The following is a 22,610-nucleotide window of genomic DNA, read 5'->3' on the forward strand; positions in this document are numbered from 1 at the left end:
ACAGTTTCAAGGTCCCTTTGGCCCAGGTAGGGTTGCAGTTGGCGTATCAACCAAAGTTGATAGCAAGCACTTCTGACCGTCGCATCTACTTGAGATGTCAACTGCAGGAATGAGTCCCGAAGTACTCCTAAACTGCGAACTTCATCCTTCAGGGGAAGTGTGACCCCATCCAGGACAGGTGGATAAATTTCCTTCCCCGGGCTTGGGGAATCTATCACCAGTACTTCTGCTTCCTCTGGATTCAGACTGAGTTTGTTTTCCCTCATTCAGCCCATTACTGACTCCAGGAAGGCATTCAGAGGAGAGACACCATCCTTAGTCACTGTATCAGTCAGAGACACAGAGAAACATATTTGGGTGTCATTGGCATACTGATAACACCGCGCCCCGTGTCTCTGGATGATCTCTCCCAGCAGTTTCATGTAAATGTTAAACAAAGTGGGGGACAAAATAGCTCCCTGAGGGACACCAGATGTTAGTTCCCTCTTAGAGGAGCAAGTGTCCCCCAACTGCATCATCTAGAATCTACTTGAGAGGTAGGATCGGAACCACTGGAGTGCAGTGCCCCCGATGCCCAACTCCCTTAGGTGTTCCAGAAGGATACCATGGTCTATGGTATCGAAAGCCGCTGAGATGTCCAAGAGCACCAACAAGGTCACACTTCCCCTGTCGATACCCAGATGGAGATCACTGACTAAGGCGACCATGGTGGTCTCAACTCCATATCCTGCTCTGAAGCCAGTTTGAAATGGGTCCAGATAATCGGTTTCATCCAAAACTGCTTGGAATTGGAAGGCGACCGTTCTCTCGATCACCTTACCTAAAAATGGCAATAATGAGACTGGTCTGTAGTTGTTCCTTACCAGGGGTTCCAGGGAGGGTTTTTTGAGGAACGGTTTGACCGTTGCTAGTTTTAAACTAGATGGAAATTTTCCCTTCCTGAAGATGCATTGATTATGCGTTGTAATAATAAGATTACAGCATCACCACCCTGGGCAGTCAGCCAAGAAGGACAGGGAACAAGAGAGCACGTTGTCTTCTTAACGCTTCCAAGAAGCTTGTCCACTTCATCTGTATTAACAAACTCAAAATTATCCAGTTTAATAGAGTCCACGGTTTGCCATTGCCATCCCCTCAGGCTGAGAGAGTGTGACTTGCCGAGCTTGGATCTTTTTTTTCTACTCTTCAGTTATTTATGTATTTTGCATAGAGGGTCAGAGTGGACTGCTCTGGCACATGACTTTCTCACTTCTCAATAAGGTTCCTTTCCTCTCCTGCTACCTGAGAACTGGAGATCCCAGGGGCTGAACTAAGGACTCTCTCCATGCAAGGTATATGTTCTGTCAGTGAGCCATGGCCACCTATGCACAGCTTTAAGGAGAATATATATTTTGGTTGTAAGTTACTGAACTTTCCTGCTCAGCACTTACTCTGAAGCAATGTTGTCAAGTTTCAGAGTGGCTTTATGAAAACAAGCACTAAATCACTCAGCGCTGGAAAAAAATGCATTACCTGAGGCTTGTTTAAACAAGGCTTGCCCAAATCTCACTTCCAGAAGTTTATTTTTGCCTCCAAGAAAGCACTATATTGTTTATTTGAAAGAGGCATGAATGGTGCTGATTCAAGTAAGTATAATTTTGAAGTATGCATTTGGTATCACTCTCACTCTTTCACAATGCAGTAGCAGAACAGTGATTAATCATTTGAGCTGACAAGCAAGAAACCTGGAACAAATGAGGATGACAGAAGCTGAGGGCAGGGGTAGCACGAACACTCATGCTGCTCAAAGCATGTGATTAACTTAAACAATATATTCAGATATTATTGCCTAGATGCTTGACTGGGGACTGGCTATCTGTTTTTCTTTTTTGTTTCCACCAATGTAACTCAGTAATGGTCGCATGGTTGAAATGGGAAATCCAGAATTAAAAACTCATCTTAGCCACAAACACAATTTCTGTGCAGTTCTGATTCACATGAGCCCGTTGTTTTCAGTCAGCAACCTGTCCCAGTGCTCACAGCAACCTCCCATCTGGGAAACATAGCCAGTGGGATTTCATCACCAAGAAGAGATGCTTCTTTTCCCCAAATCACCAGACTAACCAACTGTGTTTAAGTAGCGGTGAACAAAATGGCATCTTTCATTTTTCTGATTTTGGATCATTGCAAGCAGGCCTAATTAGCTCTAGACAGAGGAGTAATTTCCGATGGAGATGGGGAAAGAGTCTGATTGACATTTGAAAACCAGCTTTGTGATATTTTAAAGATTGAAAAGCAAAGAAATTCTTGCTGCTGTATTTTTTTACAAAAAGAAACAAACACCTCACCTTCAACCTTCAACTGTGATGTATTTACCTGTAAATCATAAATCATATAATTGTCTGTAACAATGATGTGTAGAATCAACAGAGTGGAGAGGAGAAATAATCCTGAGGAATAATCAGAAGTTATCCATAACACTAGAAGGATACCCTCTTTATCCTTCTTAAAATGTCCATTAGTATGGAAGTGCTCCCTCATCAGCGTACCATCATAAAAATGTTGGGAAGATATCCCACATCCAGAAGAAAAGTAGGCTAAATCCCCAGAATATACAGGTAAAATCAATCCAGAAAATGGATGAATGAATTATGAATACCTGGTCTCACAAAAGTAGAATCTGCGAGACAAACTACGCAAGAGGTTTCAAAATTCTTGCCTCAAGAAGAAGAACCCTCCCTCTGTACCTAGTGTTATCATCAGACCTGAGAGGGAGTGAAAAAGACAGGCCTAGTTCCATCAGGTCTAAGTGTGAATTCTGTAACTCACGTCACTCTCTTTTATTGTATTGTATTTATTTTTTGTATTTTATTTTATAGTATTCTCTGTATTTTTATTGCTGTAACCCGCCCAGATTTCTTGTGATTGGGCGGGCTATAAATAAGTCATCATCATCATCATCATCATCATCATCATCATCATCATCATTATTATTATTATTATTATTATGGTTTAACATTGTGCACATTTTTCTCTTGAACTGCACAGTGCAGCCATGATCCCAGTCCTGGTAATAATGCTCCACTCCTCACGCCAACCAGCTGGAACATGTGACTCAACACTGTGTGTTACTTCTTTTTAATTTTGGAGTCATTTGCCTAATGCAGCATGTAGTTTGGACTGTTGTGGAAATGGGCCACTAATTCCAGTTTAGCATTTTAAAAAGCAAGTTAGGTTTAACATGGAGTAACTACTGAAAGTAAGAACCACGACATGTTAGTTCTTTAGAACAAAAAAGGTGTCCCGATCCAAGTTGTGAATCACTCCCATCTGAAAAAATCCACGTGGATAGAGACATGCTTATAAATTTCACAAAAGGCACAGGAAAGAGCAACGTCACCTGAAGGAACTTGGCATGTGAGGGCAACACACGCTCTATTCCCACACAACATGCAAGTCATAAAAGGGTAATCTCAGACATTATATCTCCTAATCTCTGCTAATACATTATTACTCTAGCAGCGTTACTCAGTACACAAGGGCTCATGGGAAAATGAGTCATTTTTTTCATGGAACCTTCATTATTTGTGCAGCAATTCAATTTAATTAAACCATAAACAGACAACTGTGGTGGGTCCAGGGGTCACTCTTCTGCCCCTGGGACCCTCCAGAGGCCACACAAACTGCCAAAAATACAAAATAACAGCAACAACAAAGAGGAAGTGGTTGCGGGTGAGTGGGTGCATGGGAATAAACATTAATAAGTATAGAGGGACAACCCTGAACAAAACGTTTTCATTACGTTAAGAGGTATAGCTGATGTACTGGAGAAAGTTTCTAAGAAAAAAAGATAAGCAGTATCAGTGAGCTTTGATGGAATTTTTGGGCAAGGAGAAGTGCTCCTGAAACAGCACTTCTTTTCTGTGGCAAGAAAAATTGAGGAAGAGGGAAAGGCTGAAATGGAAAGTGAACTGAAGGCAAAACTGAGGAGCTTCCATCTAGATGAAAGACTGAAAAATTCAAAGGGTCAGGGGGAATGCTCCCCTCCCTTCCTCCACTTCAAGTTTCTCTTGCCAACCACATTAAAGAGAATCACCAAAGTGGAGGGAAAACATGCTCGTAACTTTGGCTGGAAAACAATTGCACTCACGCAGCCCTCACAAGCCAGGCACTACTGCTGATGAGGTCTTGATTGAAGTGCTTGCAAAATGCTGTGTATGCCAAAGAGACTTCCCATACCATAGAGCACTATACATCAGGAACTTAATAGGGCAGCATATCTGATTTCAGAGTTCACTACAATATAAACCAGGATGAAGCCATAAGTCGACAGTCAAAATGGGCTCAGCCCTGGCTTATATATTTCTGAACATTTTGTCTCCCACTCCTGCAAAAGGCACCCACCTTACTTGGTGGTTTTGGGGGCTGGTGATTTGGAGGGGGGCATGAACAACCATAAAGACAAACAAATGGGTCCTAGAACAGATCAATCCTGAAATCTCCCTGGAAACCAAGATGATAAAGTTGAGGCTGTCATACTTATAGTCATGAGAAAGAAAAGACAATCATTCAAGGAAAAGTAGAGGAAAGTAGAAAGATGGGAAGATCATGTGCTGGATGGATAGATTCTATTAAGGACCTCACAGGCATAACTTTACAGGACCTAAGTAGAGCAGTGGAACACAGAGTGTCTTGGAGCTGTCTCATCCACAGGGTTGCCATGAGTATGGATGGACTCGAGGACGGTTGATATTGCATATAGATCATAGAAGTAAGACACTGTGGTGAGACATTGCATATAGATCAAATACGGAAATTGGCAGCACTTGATCATGAACCAGCTGCACTTTGTTGGGTGTTTTTGCTCTGTAACTTGAAAATTCAGTTGAGCATGTAGAAATACAGGTTGAGTCTTACTTATCTAAAATGTTTGGGACCAGCTGTCTTTCGGATTTTCGAATACAGTGGTACCCCGGGTTATGAAATTAATTCGTTCCGCGGCCGCTTTCGTAACCCGAAAAGCATTCGCAAGCCGAAATGCCATAGGCGCTAATGGGGAAAAGCCGCGATTTCGTGCGAAAAAGCGCCGAAAAGCACCAAAATTTTTTTCGTAACCCGAAATAACCTTCGTAACCCGGAACAGTTTTTTTTAATGGATTTTTTTCGTAACCCGGAAATTTCGTAAGGCGGCGCATTCGTATCCCGGGGTACCACTGTATTTGCATATACATGATCCTTAGAAGTGGTAGGAAGACAACTTGCTCCCTCGATCCCTGTCCCTCATGGCTAGCGGCTCAGGGGGGAACGGTAGTAACTTCCATGTTACACCGTATAATTAATACAGTGGTACCCCGGGATACGAATGCGCCGGGTTACGAATTTTTCGGGATACGAAAAAATCCCATAGGGATTTATTGCTTCGGCTTACGAAGGTTTCTTCGGGTTACGAAAAAACCGCGGCGCTATTTTCCGCCACCGGAGGGCAGCAGAGAGCTATTTTTCCATTAGCGCCTATGGGAATTCGGCTTACGAAGGTATTTCGGGTTACGAAATTAACCGCGGAACGAATTAATTTCGTAACCCGGGGTACCACTGTACATCATTGAGGGATGGGCAATTTCCATCTAGCTTGAAATTGTAAAACCCTTGCTAAAAAAGCCCTCCCTTGACCCCCTGATGCATAACAATTATCGGCCAGTATCGCTATTGCCATTTTTGGGGAAGGTGATTGAGAGGGCAGTTGCAATCCAGCTTCGATCGATCTTGGATGAAACGGATTATCTAGACCCATTTCAAACCGGCTTTCGGGCGGGTTACGGGGTTGAGACTGCTATGGTCTCCCTGGTCGATGACCTCCGTCTGGGCATGGACAGGGGTAGCGTGTCCCTGTTAGTGCTCTTGGACATCTCAGCGGCTTTCGATACCATTGACCATGGTATCCTTCTGGAGCGCCTAGTGGAGCTGGGAATCGGAGGCACTGCGCTCCAGTGGTTCTGATCCTATCTCTCTGGGAGGTTCCAGATGGTGCAGCTGGGGGACGTGTGCTCTGACAAGAGGGCCCTTACATCTGGGGTCCCTCAAGGAGCCATTCTGTCCCCCATGCTTTTTAACATTTACATGAAACCGTTGGGAGAGATCATCCGGAGGCATGGGGCGCGGGGTTAAAGTACGCTGATGACACCCAAATAGTCTTCTCTATGTCTCCGACTGATTCAGTGACCAAGGATGGCATCTCTCCTCTCGTGGCCTGTCTGGAGTCGGTAATGGGCTGGATGAGGGAAAACAGACTCAGCCTGAATCCAGAGAAAACGGAAGTACTTGTGATAGGTTCTCCTGGCCCGGGGATGGCGGTGGTTCCACTTGTTCTGAACGGGATCACGCTTCCCGTGAAGGACTCAGTACGCAGTCTGGGGGTGCTCCGTGATTCGTTGCTCCACCTTACATCTCAGGTGGATGCGACGGTCAGGAGCACCTGTTATCAGCTTAGGCTGATACGCCAGCTGCGACCCTACCTGGGCCGGGGGGACCTTGAAACAGTAGTACATGCTCTGGTAATCTCTCGATTGGATTTCTGCAATGCGCTCTACATGGGGCAACCCTTGTACCATACCCGGAAGCTGCAATTGGTGCAGAATATGGTGGCAAGACTGGTCACTAATACACCTAGGACCAGCCACATAACACCGGTCCTTAAAGACCTTCACTGGCTGCCTATTCGCTTCTGGGTGCAATACAAGGTGTTGGTTATTACCTATAAAGCCCTAAATGGCTTGGGCCCAGGGTACTTGGAGGACCGCCTCTCTCCGTACAATCCGCCCCGCACACTCAGATCAACCGGGAAGCTATTATTAAGAGTTCCGGAGGTCATATTAGTTACTACCACCAGGAGGGCCTTCTCTATCTCGGCCCCCAATCTCTGGAACTCGCTTCCCGATGAGCTTCGCTCGGCCACCTCACTGAACCAATTTAAGAAGGGGTTAAAAACACACCTCTTCGAGCAGGCATATCCCTGACTCATGACTCCTGATGTGCTCCCCCCCCCCCTCGTCAGCACTGTTGAGCTGGCACGAGGTGTGGTTTTATTGCTGTAGTTGGTGTTCTGATGTTTTATATGATGTTTTGTATTTTGATAGTTTTAGATTGTATTTGCACATGTTGTTAACCGCTTTGATTTTTAGAAAAGCGGTATATAAATAAAAATTTTATTATTTATTATTATTTATTACATAATGAGATACTGTATCTGGGAAATGGGACTCAAGTTTAAACATGAAATTTATTTACATTTTATATTATTTATTTATTTAGGTATTTATATCCTGCCCTTCAGCCCTAATGGCTCTCAGGACGGCTTACAATATTATTTTTAATCTAGTCTGAAGGTATTTTCTGTTGTCATTGTGTGCCTTCAAGAATTTCTGACTTATGGCGACACTAAGGTGATGGGATTTTCTTGGCACATTTCTTCAGAGGGATTTGCCATTATCATCCTCTTATACACAATATTTTTAATAATTTTGTGCATGAAACAAAGTTTGTGTACATTGAACCATCAGAAAGCATAGGCATCCTATCTAAGCCACCTAAACTGACAATTTTGGATTTTGGAATATTTCAGAATTCCAGATAGGTTAATGCAACTTTGCCTGAATTTGGATCAGCTTAGGTTTGTATCAACCATCTATGGCTACTGTGATCTGTTATTATTCCTAGGCAAGAAAATCGACCCTGGGATATGCAACAGACATGCAGAGCTCACAGTCGAGTAATTGGTATAGAGGTGATAACAGAAACAAAGAGCTTTACTGCATAAGAACAGAAAGATGAAAAGGAACAGAAGAGAGGCGGCTTTCTCCAAGCCCCTCCGCATGCCATCTTCCATTCTCTTCCTGGAGGAGACTGTCGTCAAAGCATACCTTTTGTCAAAAGGATAGCGCAACAAAAGACATGCTTTATGACCATCTCCTTTTTAAAGAGCTGGCAGTCTGATTTGATTATGAAGTCCAGAGCTCCATGTTTCCTCTGCTTTTTAATGCGGTAACTATATGGCTTTCAAAGACGCCTGTACTTACGTGCTAAATGCTCTGGAAAAATTTCTAGGAAATTTAGTTGAGTCCCCATTGTTCAGTGTCCATTATAATGTCTCATCACAAAAATAGCCCTGCAAACTCACCACACAAATCCTTCCCACACGGCTGAATATGGCACGTCCTTTGCTCTCTGACTCTACTGCCTTTTCAGTAAAGAAGAAGTAGACCTTATCATTATCTCGATCATCATTGTCTGGGATCAGATAAGCAGCAACAAATTTGGGAGCTGTGCAAAAGACCAAATGGCATATTAGCAAGAAATTATCAGAAGCTGTTAATAGTTTCCACAGACAGCAAAACAGAGATGGGAAATCTGGGCCCTGTGGTGGTTGCTGTATTACAACTGCTGCCCTCCTTCACCATCAGCCATGTCCTGGTTTGGCCACTTTTCTACCACACACACCTCTTTTAATCCAAAGTGAAATCAGTTTGGAAAGCCACACAAGATCCTGTTTACATGGCCACATAAATACAAGGGGGTGTTTCTACTGTGTGTGTGTGTGATTGCTGCATTGGTTTATGCATGGTTGCACAACTGCAGCAACTACAGATGGAGGAGGAGTATTTCCACAACTCATATGCCTTTTTGCACATTGCTTAATCAAATAGTCTTTGTTTTCCCTTCATTCTGATTGCTCATCTCCTATAAAGTAAAGACCATAGAAAAGGGAAAACTGAAATGTCAACCTGCAAATATGCGCATACAAACACCAAATACAAAAAACAAAAAGGCAACACTGCCTTTTCTGGAGGCCAATATAAACAAGATAGCTACCCTACTGGGTCAGGAATGATCAGGTGACTACCTGACTTAGGTGACCACCCCAATCTGTTCCCACCATTCCCCCAGCCCCAATTGCATCATAATCCCAATTCAAGTGTCAAACTACACATTTTAAAAATCCAGTTCTTCCCCAAAACAGAAGAATAAATGCCACCGCTACTGTCTAAAACTGCCTTAAAGCCCTCAGGCATGTTTTCACAATGGAGAGGAATGCCATGTGTCCCAACAGGACTGGGATCAAGGTAAGGATATACTATTTAGCCTGTGTAGATTCAGCCTGGGAGTCCACCTCATCGGGTGCCCAGACATTCCTCAGATATGTGCTAAAAGTTGAAAACAATGCAAACTTACTCTTGGAGCAGCTGGTTGTAAAGGGCAATAATACAAAAAAGCTTACTTCTACAAACACATCCATGCACCTCACCTTCATTTTCCAAGCAGAAATTTAATATAATCTTAACCTCTAATTTACCTCTCATGCTATCTCAGTTCCAGCTACTAATGCTTCCTGTCTCATTCACCATTGTGTGGGATGTATATGCTTCATCCATTCCCTTTTTCTGTTACCTTTCTGTTTGCATCCAGCTTCCACCAGCTGTCTTTAGGTGTTTGCTATGATCTTGAGCCCAAAATGTGCAAAGGTATAGCTATCCCTTTTTACTCAAAGCAATTTCCCCTCTGCCCTAAATATTGTATAATGACAAGTGCACAGCCTCCTCTTTGATTAGATGAAGTTACCTAATTTTCTCCTACCATTAAGCAGCCGCTGGTCCATCTCAGTGCGCAAAGAGGAGCGGTGTCCCATGGTTCGGAAGATCACAGAGTCCCTGCCCAAGAAATCTGCTGTTAGTCCAGTATACAAGTCTCCACCTAGGAAAGAAATCCCACAGAAACATCAAAATCATACATAACACACTTGAATTTATGACACTAATAATAATATTAACACTTAGTATTGCAAAACCTATTTCTATATTCAGCGATATCTGCCCTATATCAGGATTATCTTTTAACATGAAAGTCAGCACAGTATATGGAGGTGCTGAGGCTGAGAAAGTATACGCTAAAGCTTTGAAAATAATGGCTTTGCAAAGTCAACCAGGCTGCATCCATACTGCAGAAATAATCCAGTTTGACACCACTTTAACTGCCATGGCTCAATGCTATGGAATTCTGGGAATTGTAGTTTGTTGTGGCATCACAGCTCTCTGACAGAAGATGCTAAATAAAACTACAATTTCATAGCACTAGCCATAGCAGTTAAAAGTGGTGTTAAATTGGATTATTTCTGCAGTGTGGATGCAGCCTATATAGTGAGTTAATAGCAGCAACACCAATGGAATGGAAATCACTTAAGTCACAGTTCCCTCCCTTCCCCACTTTCTTTCTCTCTCTCTCTCTCTCTTTCTCTCTTTGTATTTCTTTCAATTAATTTTTCCAAGTTTATTACACAATTTCTTGGAAAACATGGGAACTGTGGAACTGCACATCTAAAATAAAAAACAGGCACATTTATTTTCTGCAACTGTATGAGAAAGGAGAATGTTTTATATCTGGACTGGTAGGAATGGCAGTAGCCTGGCCAATATCATTACCATCCACACAAAGCAAGCTCCCCTTGGCTTGCTTCCCCTGTCACTACCTACTCAGAGTAATATAGGCAGAGGCATCTGCTTTCTGTTACTGCCCAGGTATAGCATTGCAAAGCCATCAGTTTTCCTTCCCTGAATGTCTCTGAAGCCCAGCGTTGGAGAAAAAGACAAGGATAGCTCCATCATCATCTACTTTGTTCTGTCCATGCTTTACACTGTAAACTTTCTTGTGCAGCCTGGGAGGCTGGAGCCGATTTAAAATGCCAAGTGATATGCTCCTTAGTCTATTCACCCTCATCCAGTCCTTTACTACATCCAGATAATTTGGTACTATCACAGCCTCCGTGCCATCATTTGTAAAGGAGAGATAGATGGTCCATACTATTTAAAACCTACCAATGAAAGTGCTTGCAAATGCCCTGTTGGGTTCATGAGGACATCTGCCTCGGCCACTTTCTACTGTTGTTGGGTCCAAGCGGAATACATGCTGGAAAGGGAAGGAGAAAAAAAATTATGAGGTGGTAGAAAAGCACTAATGAAGCATGGGTTGGATTGTCATAAATTAAGATATGATGTGGCTGTGCTCACACAAGAAAGACATCTTGGAAAGATGCTCACATATGCAAGCATATGCAAGAAGGCTCACATATTGCAAGCATATGCTGTTATCAATTTGCCAGAATGAAATAATAATAGCTTTGTTTTCTTGGAATAAGTAAAACATGCTGTTGATATTGTCACTGTTAAGTAAAAAACAATGTGATGATACTGTTAAATCTGTAGCCTTCTCAAATGTGTATATTTTTGTAATCATTTTGGATCTGGCATGTTCTTCAAATAAGGAGTATGAATAGGTTGCTTACCTGTAACTGTGGTTCTTCGAGTGGTCATCTGTGCCCTCCCACAATTGGGTTTTGCGCCTGCGCAGAGACTCCATTTGGAAGCTGAAAAGCTGAGCAGATGGGCGGAAGCCCCACCCACTCCCATGCACTGAGCATGCCCAGTCCCGCCAATCTAGCTCCTCCTTCAGTTCAAGTCTGCCACAAAAACATGGCACACTCCTGACCAAGGGGAGGTAGGGCAGGATTTGTGTGAGGGCACAGATGACCACTCGAAGAACCACAGTAAGCAACCTGTTCTTCTTCGTGGTTACTGTGCCTCACACAATTTAGTGACTAAAAAGCTACCTAAGGAGGTGGGAAGGTCACTGCAAAATAGAGGAAAGGACAGCACGACCAAAACTGGCATCTCGACGAGATCTGGAATCAAGCCAGTAGTGCCGAACAAAAGTGGAAGGCTGGGACCACATGGCTGCCTTGCCGACATCAGGTAGAGGGACGCCTCTGAGGAAGGCAGCAGAGGAGGAAACAGCCCTGGTTGAGTATGGGCACACACCAACTGGAAGAGGGCATTTCACCAGCTCATAAACCAGTACAATGGTCTGGGCAATCCATTTTGAAAATCTTTGTGAAGAAACAGGGTGGCCTTTTCTAGGTCCACCATAACAATCAAACAACTTGTTGGTCAACCTGAACTCAGCAGAACGTTGAATATAGAATGCCAAAGCACGGCGAACATCAAGAATGTGCATAGTCTATTCCAGAGGTGACGAAGGATCTGGGTAGAAATTGGGTAGCACAATGTCTTGAGAAAGGTGGAAAGGGCAAACAACCTTAGGGAGCAATGAGATGTCCAGTTTGAGGACCACTTTGCCTTTATGGAAAATGAGGAAAGGCTCGTCACAGCGCAGTGCCGTCAGTTCAGAAGCACGTCTGGCTGAAGTAATGGCCACAAGGAAAGTCACCTTGAGAGTCAGTAGTCTCAGAGATGCCGAGCCCAAAGGCTCAAAAGGAGGCCTTGTTAGCTGTGTGAGTACCAATGAAAGAGACCACGCTGGGGCCAATGGAAGCATCAGGGGATAGAGATGATGGAGGTCCTTGAAGAACCTTTTCAGAGTTGGAGAGGCGAAGAGGCGAGCTGACGGCAAGCCAGGCATCTGGTTGGCTACAATAGCCAACAGATAAACCTTGAGAGAAGAGAACGTCAAGCCTTGATTGCGAAGATGGAGTAGGAAGTGTAAGGCAGTAGACAGACTCACATGAGATCAACTCTTGCTGCAGCAAAATCACAAAAACACTTCCATTTGTAGGAGTAAGACTGTTTAGTGGAGTCCTTCCTGGAAGCTGATAAGACCTTCAGCAGTTCAGGAGAATTTAAGGTCTGACCCTCCAAGCTGTCAAGTGTAGGCTGAGGAGGTCTGGATGAAGGACTGCCCCATGAGAGTGAGACAGAAGGTCTGGCCACCTTTGAAGTTTGAAGTATTGACCTCTGGACAGGTGGAGCAGAGGGTTGAACCATGGTTGTCCTGGCCAGGAGGGGGCCAGAAGAATTGCATCGGCTCTGTCTTTGGTCATTTTGGACACAACCTTTGCCATTAATGGTAGTGGGGAAAAGGCATAAAGAAAGTCTTGGCTCCAATTGAGGAGAAACACATCTCTCAGAGAGTCGTGTCCTCTGTCTGCTCTGGTGCCGAACTGTTAGCATTGGGCATTCTCTGGGGTGGCGAAGAGGTCCACAGAAGGAGTCCCCCATTGAGAGTTGAGAAGACGAAAGGCCTGAGTGGATAGTGTCCATTTGTGTTGGAGGACCTTGTTTCTGCTGAGAGAGTCTGCTAGAACATGGTTCTTGCCCGCTAAATGAATCGCCACTGGATGAATGGAGCTATGATGGCGCCATGCCCAAAGTTGTTGTGCCAGATGAAGTAGGACAGGGGAGTGTGTGCCGCCCTGTTTGTTGATGTAACAGACTCCGCTTGACCCCCTCCCTAGCCCAATTTAAAAGAGGGCTGAAAACATATCTTTTCAAACAGGTATACCTCCAATAGCCCTGTTATGATTCCTCTCCCCCTCACCGTTGTTATAACTGTTGCTACACTGCTGCTAGCTTGGAATTGTTATTGCTATTGTTATTGTTATTTTGGGTATTTGTGATTTTTTGATTAACGTTTTTATTGTAATCTGTGTGTTGTTGGATTGCAAAATCCACCACTGTAACCCACCTTGATCTCTGGAAAGGTGGGCTAGAAATAAAGCTTTTATTTGTTTTATTTATAAAAGTTCTAGAGCGTTGATGTGCATCTCCTTCTCTGAAGGGGACCAACGACCCTGAACGCAGAAGTTTTTGTGGTGAGCACCCCAGCCTGTTGTGGGCGCGTCTGTGGTGACCATCCTGGATGGTTCTGGGGTTTGGAAGGGCATCCCCTTGAGGACGTTGTTGGGGACAAGCCACCCGTGTAGGGAGTCCCTAACGTGGTGAGGGACTGTGAGCCTCTTGGACTGGTTGTCTCTGAGGTGATCGAATATGGAGAGAAACCATTTTTGTAGAGGCCTGAACCTCAGGCAAGAAAGATACACCACAGCTGTGGGGAAGGCCATGTATCCCAGACATCGTTGAATATCCCTTGCTGTGAGACGACAGTTGGAAAGGACTGAATGAAGATGATCCCATAGGGAGTCTGCCCTTCTGGTGAGCAGGTAGGCATGTGCCATAACAGAGTCCAGAGACGTGCCTAGATATTCTATCACTCTGACAGGTTGAAGAATAGACTTGGAGAGATTGATCATAAGGCCCAAGTCAGTGATGAGAGAAAGGGTGACATGAATGTCTTTGAACAGTTGGGTCCGAGAGAATGACACTAGCAGCCAATCGTTGATATAAGGAAAGATCTTTATGCCCTGTATTTGCAGATGAGAGATTACTGCCACCATACACTTGGTGAACACGCATAGGGTGGTAGAGAGACCGAAGGGAATAACAATATATTGAAAGAGATCTCCATCGATGGCAAACCAAAGAAATTTGTAGTGCTGTGGCCTGATGCTGATGTGGAAGTAAGCATCTTTCAGATCCACAGACGCAAACCAATCTCCTTGATGGAGGAAGGGGAGGATCGTTTGAAGAGTCACCATCTTGAATCTGGGAGGTTTGATGTATGAGTTGACCCCCTCAGGTCCAGAATGGGGCAAAGACCCATTGGTACAGTGAAGTATTGAGAGAAGTAGCCATTTAGTCTGGAGTTGAGTGGAACGCATTGAATAGCACCTTTGTTGAGAAGGGAGAAGATCTCTTCTTGTAGAGTAGGGGAAGATGGAGTAGAGTAAGACGCCAAGTGGCGGAATACTTGAGAATTCTATGGCGTAACCCAGATGGATGATGGTAAAGACCCACGTGTCAGTGGTGATTTGACGCCATTTGTTGTAGAAGTGGCAAAATCTTGGGTGGTGTTGAGAAACCAGAGGTGAAAGATTGAGTTAAGGTGTCGTCCCGGTGGAGATGTCAAAAATGAGATTTTGAAGAAAATGACTTTTCTGAGGACTGTTGTTGTTGATGATGCTGTTGTTGATGACCTTGTTGTTGATTGTGTTGTTTATAGATTGCTGAAAAGATCCTTTATATTGAGAGGAGTTTCCTGAATGTGGCTGGGAATAGGTAGAAGGGGCTGATTTATCACACCACTGCCACCTCTTGTATTGTTGTTTCTTGGAGGTCAATCCAAGGCGTTTTCCAGTGAGACATGCCTTAGCCAAAGTGCTCAGAGAGTCATCGGTGTTGGCTGCAAACAGGCCCACACCCTCAAAGGGAAGATCCTCAGTCTTGTTTTTGGACTCATCTGTTAGGTCAGTGGATCTGAGCCAGGCAAATCTACGAAGGGCAACAGGCTCAGAAATGATCTTACCCGAACAGTCGACAGAGTGCCTTGCAGAGTGGAGCTGTTGATTGACTAGAGAAAAGGCTTCTGCATAAAAGTCCATAGTAGCTGATTTTTGTTCTTCAGGTAGGTAAGGAATGAAAGAAGCCAGTGGGCACAGAAAGGACTACTGATGGGACCACGTGAGGCATCTTCAATGGAACCATTGGCATAGAAAGCACTATCGGGATCACTGATGGTATCAGTATCGGCATCAACGTCAAGGTCGACGTTGAGACAGGAGCCTCCGCCGTCAAGTGAATAGGCGAAGCTTGAGGGCAGGAGACTGTGGCAGTGGTTCTAGGTGGCAGAGAGGGAACTCGATAGCCTCCATCATCAATGGGAGAGTGAGATCAAGAGCAACATTGTGTTGGGGAATGAGATCAAGAACGATGCCGATATTGGGAAGGAGAATCATAGCGGAGGTCTCAGTGATGGTAGCAATCTCAGTATGATGGAGAATAAGATCTGTAAGACGAGGGTCTCTTGTGCCAATAATCTTTGGCTCAATAGCAAGTGACATACAATGCCAAAGAGTGAGGAGAATCATAGCGGCATCCATCACGGTCTCATGGAGATGGAGACCCATGAGCTCTGCTGGGTGACAGCTGTCGAGGAGGTGGAGGCGGAGGCGAAAAGAAAAGACTGAATACCCTCAGTAGAGTAGCCAGGATTTGTGTCAGAACTGTCGTTGGGACTGGAGGTAGAGGAGAAACCGTAGATGGCACAAGAGTGGCGACAAATGATGGCGTATGTAGAACAATAGCCATCAATGTTGAATCCAGCGCCCCAACGTGACCGGGATGGGAGCTGGTAAATCATCCACCATTGTCGAGGCAGGCATCAGAAAAGCCATGGTAGATTGAAGCTTAGCTGCAGCTAAAGCTACCAACGTCAATGCCTAGGCAGGCAGTGATGTTGAGGTCGATATTGCTGTCGAGGTCGAAGTGGTTGAAGGGGCAGCTGCCACCTTCAATTTGTGTTTCTTCCTGGGCTTGTCCAAACCACCAGGAGAAACATCAGGCCTCTTTCTGGCTTTCTGAGGATGTTGGGGTGCCAATGATTGGTCAGAAGAAGATGGCTGCAACATTGAAGTTGTTAATGCCAAGGTTGTCGACGCCGAGGTCAAGAGGGAAGGCTTTGAAAATGACGTTGATGTTGATGTCAACGTTGAGACAGTGGTTGTCGATGCTGATGAAGATTTGGAGAGCTTGGGAACCCGGGGAAGTTTGTGAATGGGAATCCTACCCAAAGGCTCTATAGGCAAAGCAGACTTTTGGGCAACAGAAAGAGAACATTCTCATAAAAAAGAATTAAGTTTAGAAGCCCTGTTTCTAAGAGTCACGGAGGTGAAAGCTCTACAATGGGTTTCCCCTAAACAAAAAAGACATTTGGAATGGCCATCATTAAAGGCAATCTTGTTATCAAAGGGCAGCCATAAGAGGCCTGGAAGTGGTGGGCCCATCCAGGCCAGGAAAGGGTCGCTTCCAAGTAAAAAAAAGGAAAAAAGGGCAATGCTCAAGTGAGGAAAAAGAAAGGGAGAGAAAGACAAAATCTACCATACAAGAGAAATCTACTCAGCTCAGAAGCAAACCAAAGGAGATGTTTCTCTTGTGGCAGACGAGAGAACTGAAGGAGGAGCTAGATTGGCGGACTGGGCATGCTCAGTGCATGGCAGTGGGTGGGGCTTCCCCCAATCTGCTCAGCTTTTCAGCTTCTGAATGGAGTCTCTACGCAGGCGCAAAACCCACCTGTGTGAGGCGCAGAGACCACAAAGACCTTATTTCAGTTTTGGTTGCAAAAAAATTTACTAACAATGCTTATCTTTCCAACTATCTTCTGCTAATATTAATCAGTCATCATTTAAGGAAACTCATGAAGAAAACAGATGGGACTTAGAAGTGTAACAGATTAAACTCTGCCAGTACAAGATAAACCTTTCCAGTCAGCCAAGCTTTTAGAAGATCTCGGGTCAGACCAGGTCAACAGGGCTTGCTCATTTCTCCAGAGGGTCAGGAAATCATCTTACAATCTAATGCTGTAACCTCAAGTGAGAACATCAGCAGGAAGAGTCAAGACTCTTGAAAATTCTTACTCTTGCCCTAGATCCTGACTTGTTGTTGAGAGGAAGGTCTTTTAGTGCAAACAAACATGTATTTTGTCAGATTGTAGCCACACACATTCCACAGCACCAGATCTGTGAAACATCATGAGAATTTAAGAGCCATATTGGATTAGACCAAAGGCCCATTTAGTTCAATGTTTCCACAGCTGTCAACCAAATTTGCTTGGGAAACCAACAAACAGAACATGAGGGCAACAGCACTTTTCTGCTCGTTTCCCAAAAGCTAGTACTCAGGGTAGGGTTGCCAAAGTGCAAACTGAAGATACCTCCTGTACTGTTAACAATTGTGTAAAAGATGGATTTTCAGCAAGGTGTTGCTTGTTAACCTGGTTGCATGGCAATGCTTGCTGAAATTCCATCTTCTACACAACATTAAAAGTACCGGAGTTGCCTCCAGTTATCAATCAAACATTGTCCCCATCTTCAGAAAGGGGAAAAATAGGTTCCCAACAATTATCGCCCAGTTAGGCTGACATCAATACCAGGGAAGATTCTAGAGCAGATCATTAAACAGTGAGTCTGTGAACATTTAGAAGGCAATGCCATAATCACAAAAAGTCAACATGGGTTTCAGAGAAACAAGTCATGCCAGACAAACCTGGATCTATTTTTTTGATAAAATTACTAGCTTGTTAGATGAAGGGAATGCTGTGGATATAGTATATCTTGATTTCAGTAAGGTCTTTGACAAAGTTCCCCATGATATTCTTGCAAACAAGCTTGTAAAATGTGGGCTAGACAAGGTGACTGTTACATGGATTTGTAACTGGTTGACCGACCGAACGCAAAGGGTGCTCAACAATGGCTCCTTTTCACCCTGGAGAGAAGTGACCAGTGGGGTCCCACAGGGCTCTGTCCTGGGCCCAGTGCTATTCAACATCTTTATCAATGACTTGGATGACAGAATTGGGGGCATACTTATCACATTTGCAGATGACACCAAATTAGGAGGAATAGCTAATACTCCAGAGGACAGGATCAAAATTCAAATGTATGACCTGAATAGACTAGAAAGCTGGGCCAAAGCTAACAAAATGAAATTCAACACAGAGAAATGTAAGGTACTGCACTTAGGGCAGAAAAATGAAATGCACAGATATGGGATGGGGGAGACCTGGCTGAACGAAACTATGTGTGAAAGGGATCTGGGAGACCAAGTAGACCATAAGTTGAACCTGAGTCAACTGTGATGCAGCAGCTAAAAAGGCCAATGCAATTTTAGGCTGCATCAATAAAAGTATAGTCTCTAGATCAAGAGAAGTAACAGTGCCACTCTATTCTGCTTTGGCTAGGCCCCACCTGGAATATTGTGTCCAGTTCTGGGCACCACAATTCAAAAACGACATTGAGAAACTGGAGCGTGTCCAAAGGAGGGCGCCTAAAATGGCGAAGGGTCTGGAAACCATGCCCTATGAGGAATGACTTAGGGAGCTGGGGATGTTTAGCCTGGAGAAGAGAAAGTTAAGAGCTGATATGATAGCCCTGTTTAAATATTTGAAGGGATGTCATATTGAGGAGGGAACAAGCTTGTTTTGTGCTGCTCCAGAGAACAGGACCTGGAACAATGGATGCAAGCTACAGGAAAAGAGATTCCACCTCAATATTAACCTCGCCATGGTTTTCCTCAAGCTGCGCGAGCAGGATGCCGCCCGCCCGCCCGCTTCCATCTGGGCTGCGGCCCAAGGGACTCCCTGCTGCCCCGGAGAACGACGCTGTCTTTTCCACCTGGCAGCAGCCCTAGTGAGGACTCTTTGTTTGCCGCTGCGGCGGCGTCTTTAGAAGGGGAGGGGCCAGGTGAGAGCGGCCCCTCATAAGCCGGCTCGCCGGCCTCCCTGAAGAGGACGCCGCCCGCCCGCCCGCTTCCATCTGGGCTGCGGCCCGGACTCCCTGCTGCCCCACGGAGGCACGCCGCTGCCTTTTCCACCTGGCAGCAGCCCTGGTGAGGACTTTGTTTGCCGCCGGCGGCGTCTTTAAAAGGGGAGGGGCCAGGTGAGAGCGCCCCTCAAAACCGGCTCGCCGGCCCCCCGAAGAGGACGCCGCCCGCCCGCCCGCTCCATCTGGGCTGCGGCCCAAGGGACCCGCTGCCCCGAGGACGCGCTGCCTTTTCCACCTGGCAGCGGCCCTGGTGAGGACTCTTGTTTGCCGCCGCAGGCCGTCTTTAGAAGGGGAGGGGCCAGGTGAGAGCGCCCCTATAAGCCGGCTCGCCGGCCTCCCGAAGAGGACCCCGCCCGCCCGCTTCCATCTGGGCTCGGCCCAAGGGACTCCCTGCTGCCACGGAGGACCGCCGCTGCCTTTTCCACCTGGCAGCGGCCCTGGTGAGGACTCTTTGTTTGCCCTCCGCGGCAGCGGCGTCTTTAAAGGGAGGGGCCAGGTGAGAGCGGCCCCTCATAAGCCAGCTCGCCGGCCTCCCCGAAGAGGACGCCGCCCGCCCGCCCGCTTCCATCTGCGCTGCGGCCCAAGGGACTCCCTGCTGCCCCGGAGGACGCCGCTGCCTTTTCCACCTGGCAGCGGCCCTGGTGAGGACTCTTTGTTTGCCGCCGCGGCGGCGTCTTTAGAAGGGGAGGGGCCAGGTGAGAGCGGCCCCTCATAAGCCGGCTCGCCGGCCTCCCCGAAGAGGACGCCGCCCGCCCGCCCGCTTCCATCTGGGCTGCGGCCCAAGGGACTCCCTGCTGCCACGGAGGACGCCGCTGCCTTTTCCACCTGGCAGCGGCCCTGGTGAGGACTCTTTGTTTGCCACCGCGGCGGCGTCTATAGAAGGGGAGGGGCCAGGTGAGAGCGGCAGAGCCAGCTCGCCGGCCTCCCCGAGGAGGACGCCGCCCGCCCGCCCGCTTCCATCTGCGCTGCGGCCCAAGGGACTCCCTCTGCCCCGGAGGACGCGCTGCCTTTTCCACCTGGCAGCGGCCCCTGGTGAGGACTCTTTGTTTGCCCCGCTGGCGGCGTCTTTAAGAAGGGGAGGGCCAGGTGAGAGCGGCCCCTCATAGCCGGCTCGCCTGGCCTCCCCGAAGAGGACGCCGCCCGCCCGCCGCTTCCATCTGGGCTGTCGGCCCAAGGGACTCCCTGCTGCCCGGAGGACGCCGCTGCCTTTTCCACCTGGCAGCGCCTGGTGAGACCTTTGTTGCCGCCGCGGCAGCGTCTTTAGAAGGGGAGGGGCCAGGTGAAGAGCCCCCATAAGCCGGCTCGTCGGCCTCCCCGAAGAGCCGCCCGCCGCCCGCCTTCCATCTGGGCTGCGGCCCAAGGGACTCCCTGCTGCCCGCGAGGACGCCGCTGCCTTTTCCACCTGGCAGCGGCACTGGTGAGGACTCTTGTTTTGCCGCCGCGCGGGCGTCTTTAGAAGGGGAGGGGCCAGGTGAGGCGGCCCCTCATAAGCCGGCTCGCCGGCCCTCCCCGAAGGGGACGTCGCCCGCCCCCCGCCCGCCCGCTTCCTCTGGGCTGCGGCCCAAAGGACTCTCCTTACCCCTCATACCATCGGGGAGGAGCGCCAAGGGCTATTTGTGCCTGGGCGCCGCTAATTGTCGGTCTTTTTGAGGGAGTGAAATTTTGAGAGGGGGGGTGTAGGTTTTATTGTCAGGGGATTGTTTTTCTGCTTTGTATTATACTGCTTTTTCTGCTTTGTATTATACTGGTTTTTTTCTGTATTGTATTATGTATTATGTACTGTATTTTTATATTGTTGGCATTGTATGGTATTGCATTGTTTTTTCCTGTGCATTGTTTTGCTTTGTATTCTGAGACTCTGTTGTAAGCCGCCTTGATCATATGGAAAGGCGGGGTATAAATAATAATAATAATAATAATAATAATAATAATAATATTAGGAGGAACTTCCTGACAGTAAGGGCTGTTCGACAGTGGAACACACTCCCTTGGAGTGTGGTGGAGTCTCACTCCTTGGATGTCTTTAAGCAGCGGCTGGATGGCCATCTTTGGATGCTTTGATTGAGAGTTCCTGCATGGCAGGGGGTTGGACTGGATGGCCCTTGTGGTCTCTCTACGATTCAATGATTCTATGATGACCCTAATGCAGGAGCATGCTACCTTTGACTCTGGAGGTACAATGACTAATTGCCATGAAAAGCCTTGAACTTTGTCTAAACCTCCTTTACAAGAGTCTTAGTTGGTGGTTATTGCTACATTTTGTGGTAGCGCATTCCACATTGTGTGAGGAAGTACCTTCCTCTTGAATGACACCCAAATCTGTCACCATATGGCTTGACCCTGGTTGTATGTTTTAAAAAGAGGGAGAAAAACCTTCCCCTCGGATTCATTCTCTCAGTGGCAATATTTGTAGAAAACAAGCCTCCTTCAAAAAGAGGCAGACATGAGACAGCAGGCCCAAGGGTGCTGGGAATCTGTATTCTTCCCCTCCTGCTTTGGAAGGCTGATACAACTTGTGCAGTCCCTGAACATCTGCTTGCCTGCCAGGCAGTTATCCTCTTGGCCAGACAAAGCAACCTCTTTAAGCTGCCTAATTATGGGTCTCCATCAAGCCCACAACTTTCCGCCTACACCCAGACCATGTACTATCCCCCATGCAACTTGCATACTGAGCTAAGGGCAAGGCGAGGCCTTGTTAAATGCTAAAAAGCTGCAATAGCAACACAGGGGCCTGATTGTATTTTGCCATGCATCTCAATACCTCACTTGAAATCAGTATGAAGGTTGGCTGAGCTAGGGGTGAGGACCAGTGGAAGAAATGATTGTGGTGCGAGAGGTCAGAGGAGAGTCTGAACATCCCTTTTGCTCATGATAAACAGTTGTGCTGAAAGGATCTTTTCTCTCTCTCGCTCTCTCTTTCAATAAAACTTTCTGAATTGGCCAGAATGAAAGAGGTTACAGGGTGAAACTGGAAGACCTTTCTGGTAAGGCCAGCTTGATTTATGAGCAATGACTCCAATGGAAAGCAAATGAGGAGAAATAAGAAATACCACCCACAAGTTTTTTTATAGCTATCTATTGGTTTATCATGGGTTTTTTCAGTAAGAGGGAAAGACTTCTAATACTTAGTTTTAGCTGATGGTTGTTATTTCTACTGGATTCTGTTTTGATTAGCATTTTTTGGGATAAAGGTTTTAAATGTGCTTGATTTCACACTAGTGTTTATTAATGTTTTATCATATTGAAGTTTGGGGGGGCTGGGGGTTGGATAAAGCTTCCTTGAAAGGATTCTACTCAAAAGAGTGGCATGCACAGCCACAAAACTTTTAATACCTCCATACCTGCATACACACAACACACACATACACAATCTCCCAGCAAGACTATAAGGAGATCGCAGAGATTAGTCCAGAAAGGG

General features: G+C 46.2%; 1 protein-coding gene across 1 annotated transcript in view; it reads right to left on the reverse strand.

The window, feature by feature from the left end:
• The window catches only part of LOC121920351 (semaphorin-3G-like), a 95,520-nt gene that overhangs the window by 16,641 nt on the left and 56,269 nt on the right, over nucleotides 1-22,610 (reverse strand). Inside the window, exons 5-7 of the mRNA XM_042447483.1 lie at nucleotides 10,842-10,932; nucleotides 9,607-9,723; nucleotides 8,153-8,295 (exon numbers count right to left, since the gene is read on the reverse strand). Coding sequence (XP_042303417.1) covers nucleotides 8,153-8,295; nucleotides 9,607-9,723; nucleotides 10,842-10,932 — 351 coding nt within the window. The remainder of the gene's footprint in view (nucleotides 1-8,152; nucleotides 8,296-9,606; nucleotides 9,724-10,841; nucleotides 10,933-22,610) is intronic.

Source organism: Sceloporus undulatus, chromosome 2, assembly GCF_019175285.1.
Source record: "Sceloporus undulatus isolate JIND9_A2432 ecotype Alabama chromosome 2, SceUnd_v1.1, whole genome shotgun sequence".
In the NCBI taxonomy this organism is placed as follows: Eukaryota; Metazoa; Chordata; class Lepidosauria; order Squamata; family Phrynosomatidae; genus Sceloporus; species Sceloporus undulatus.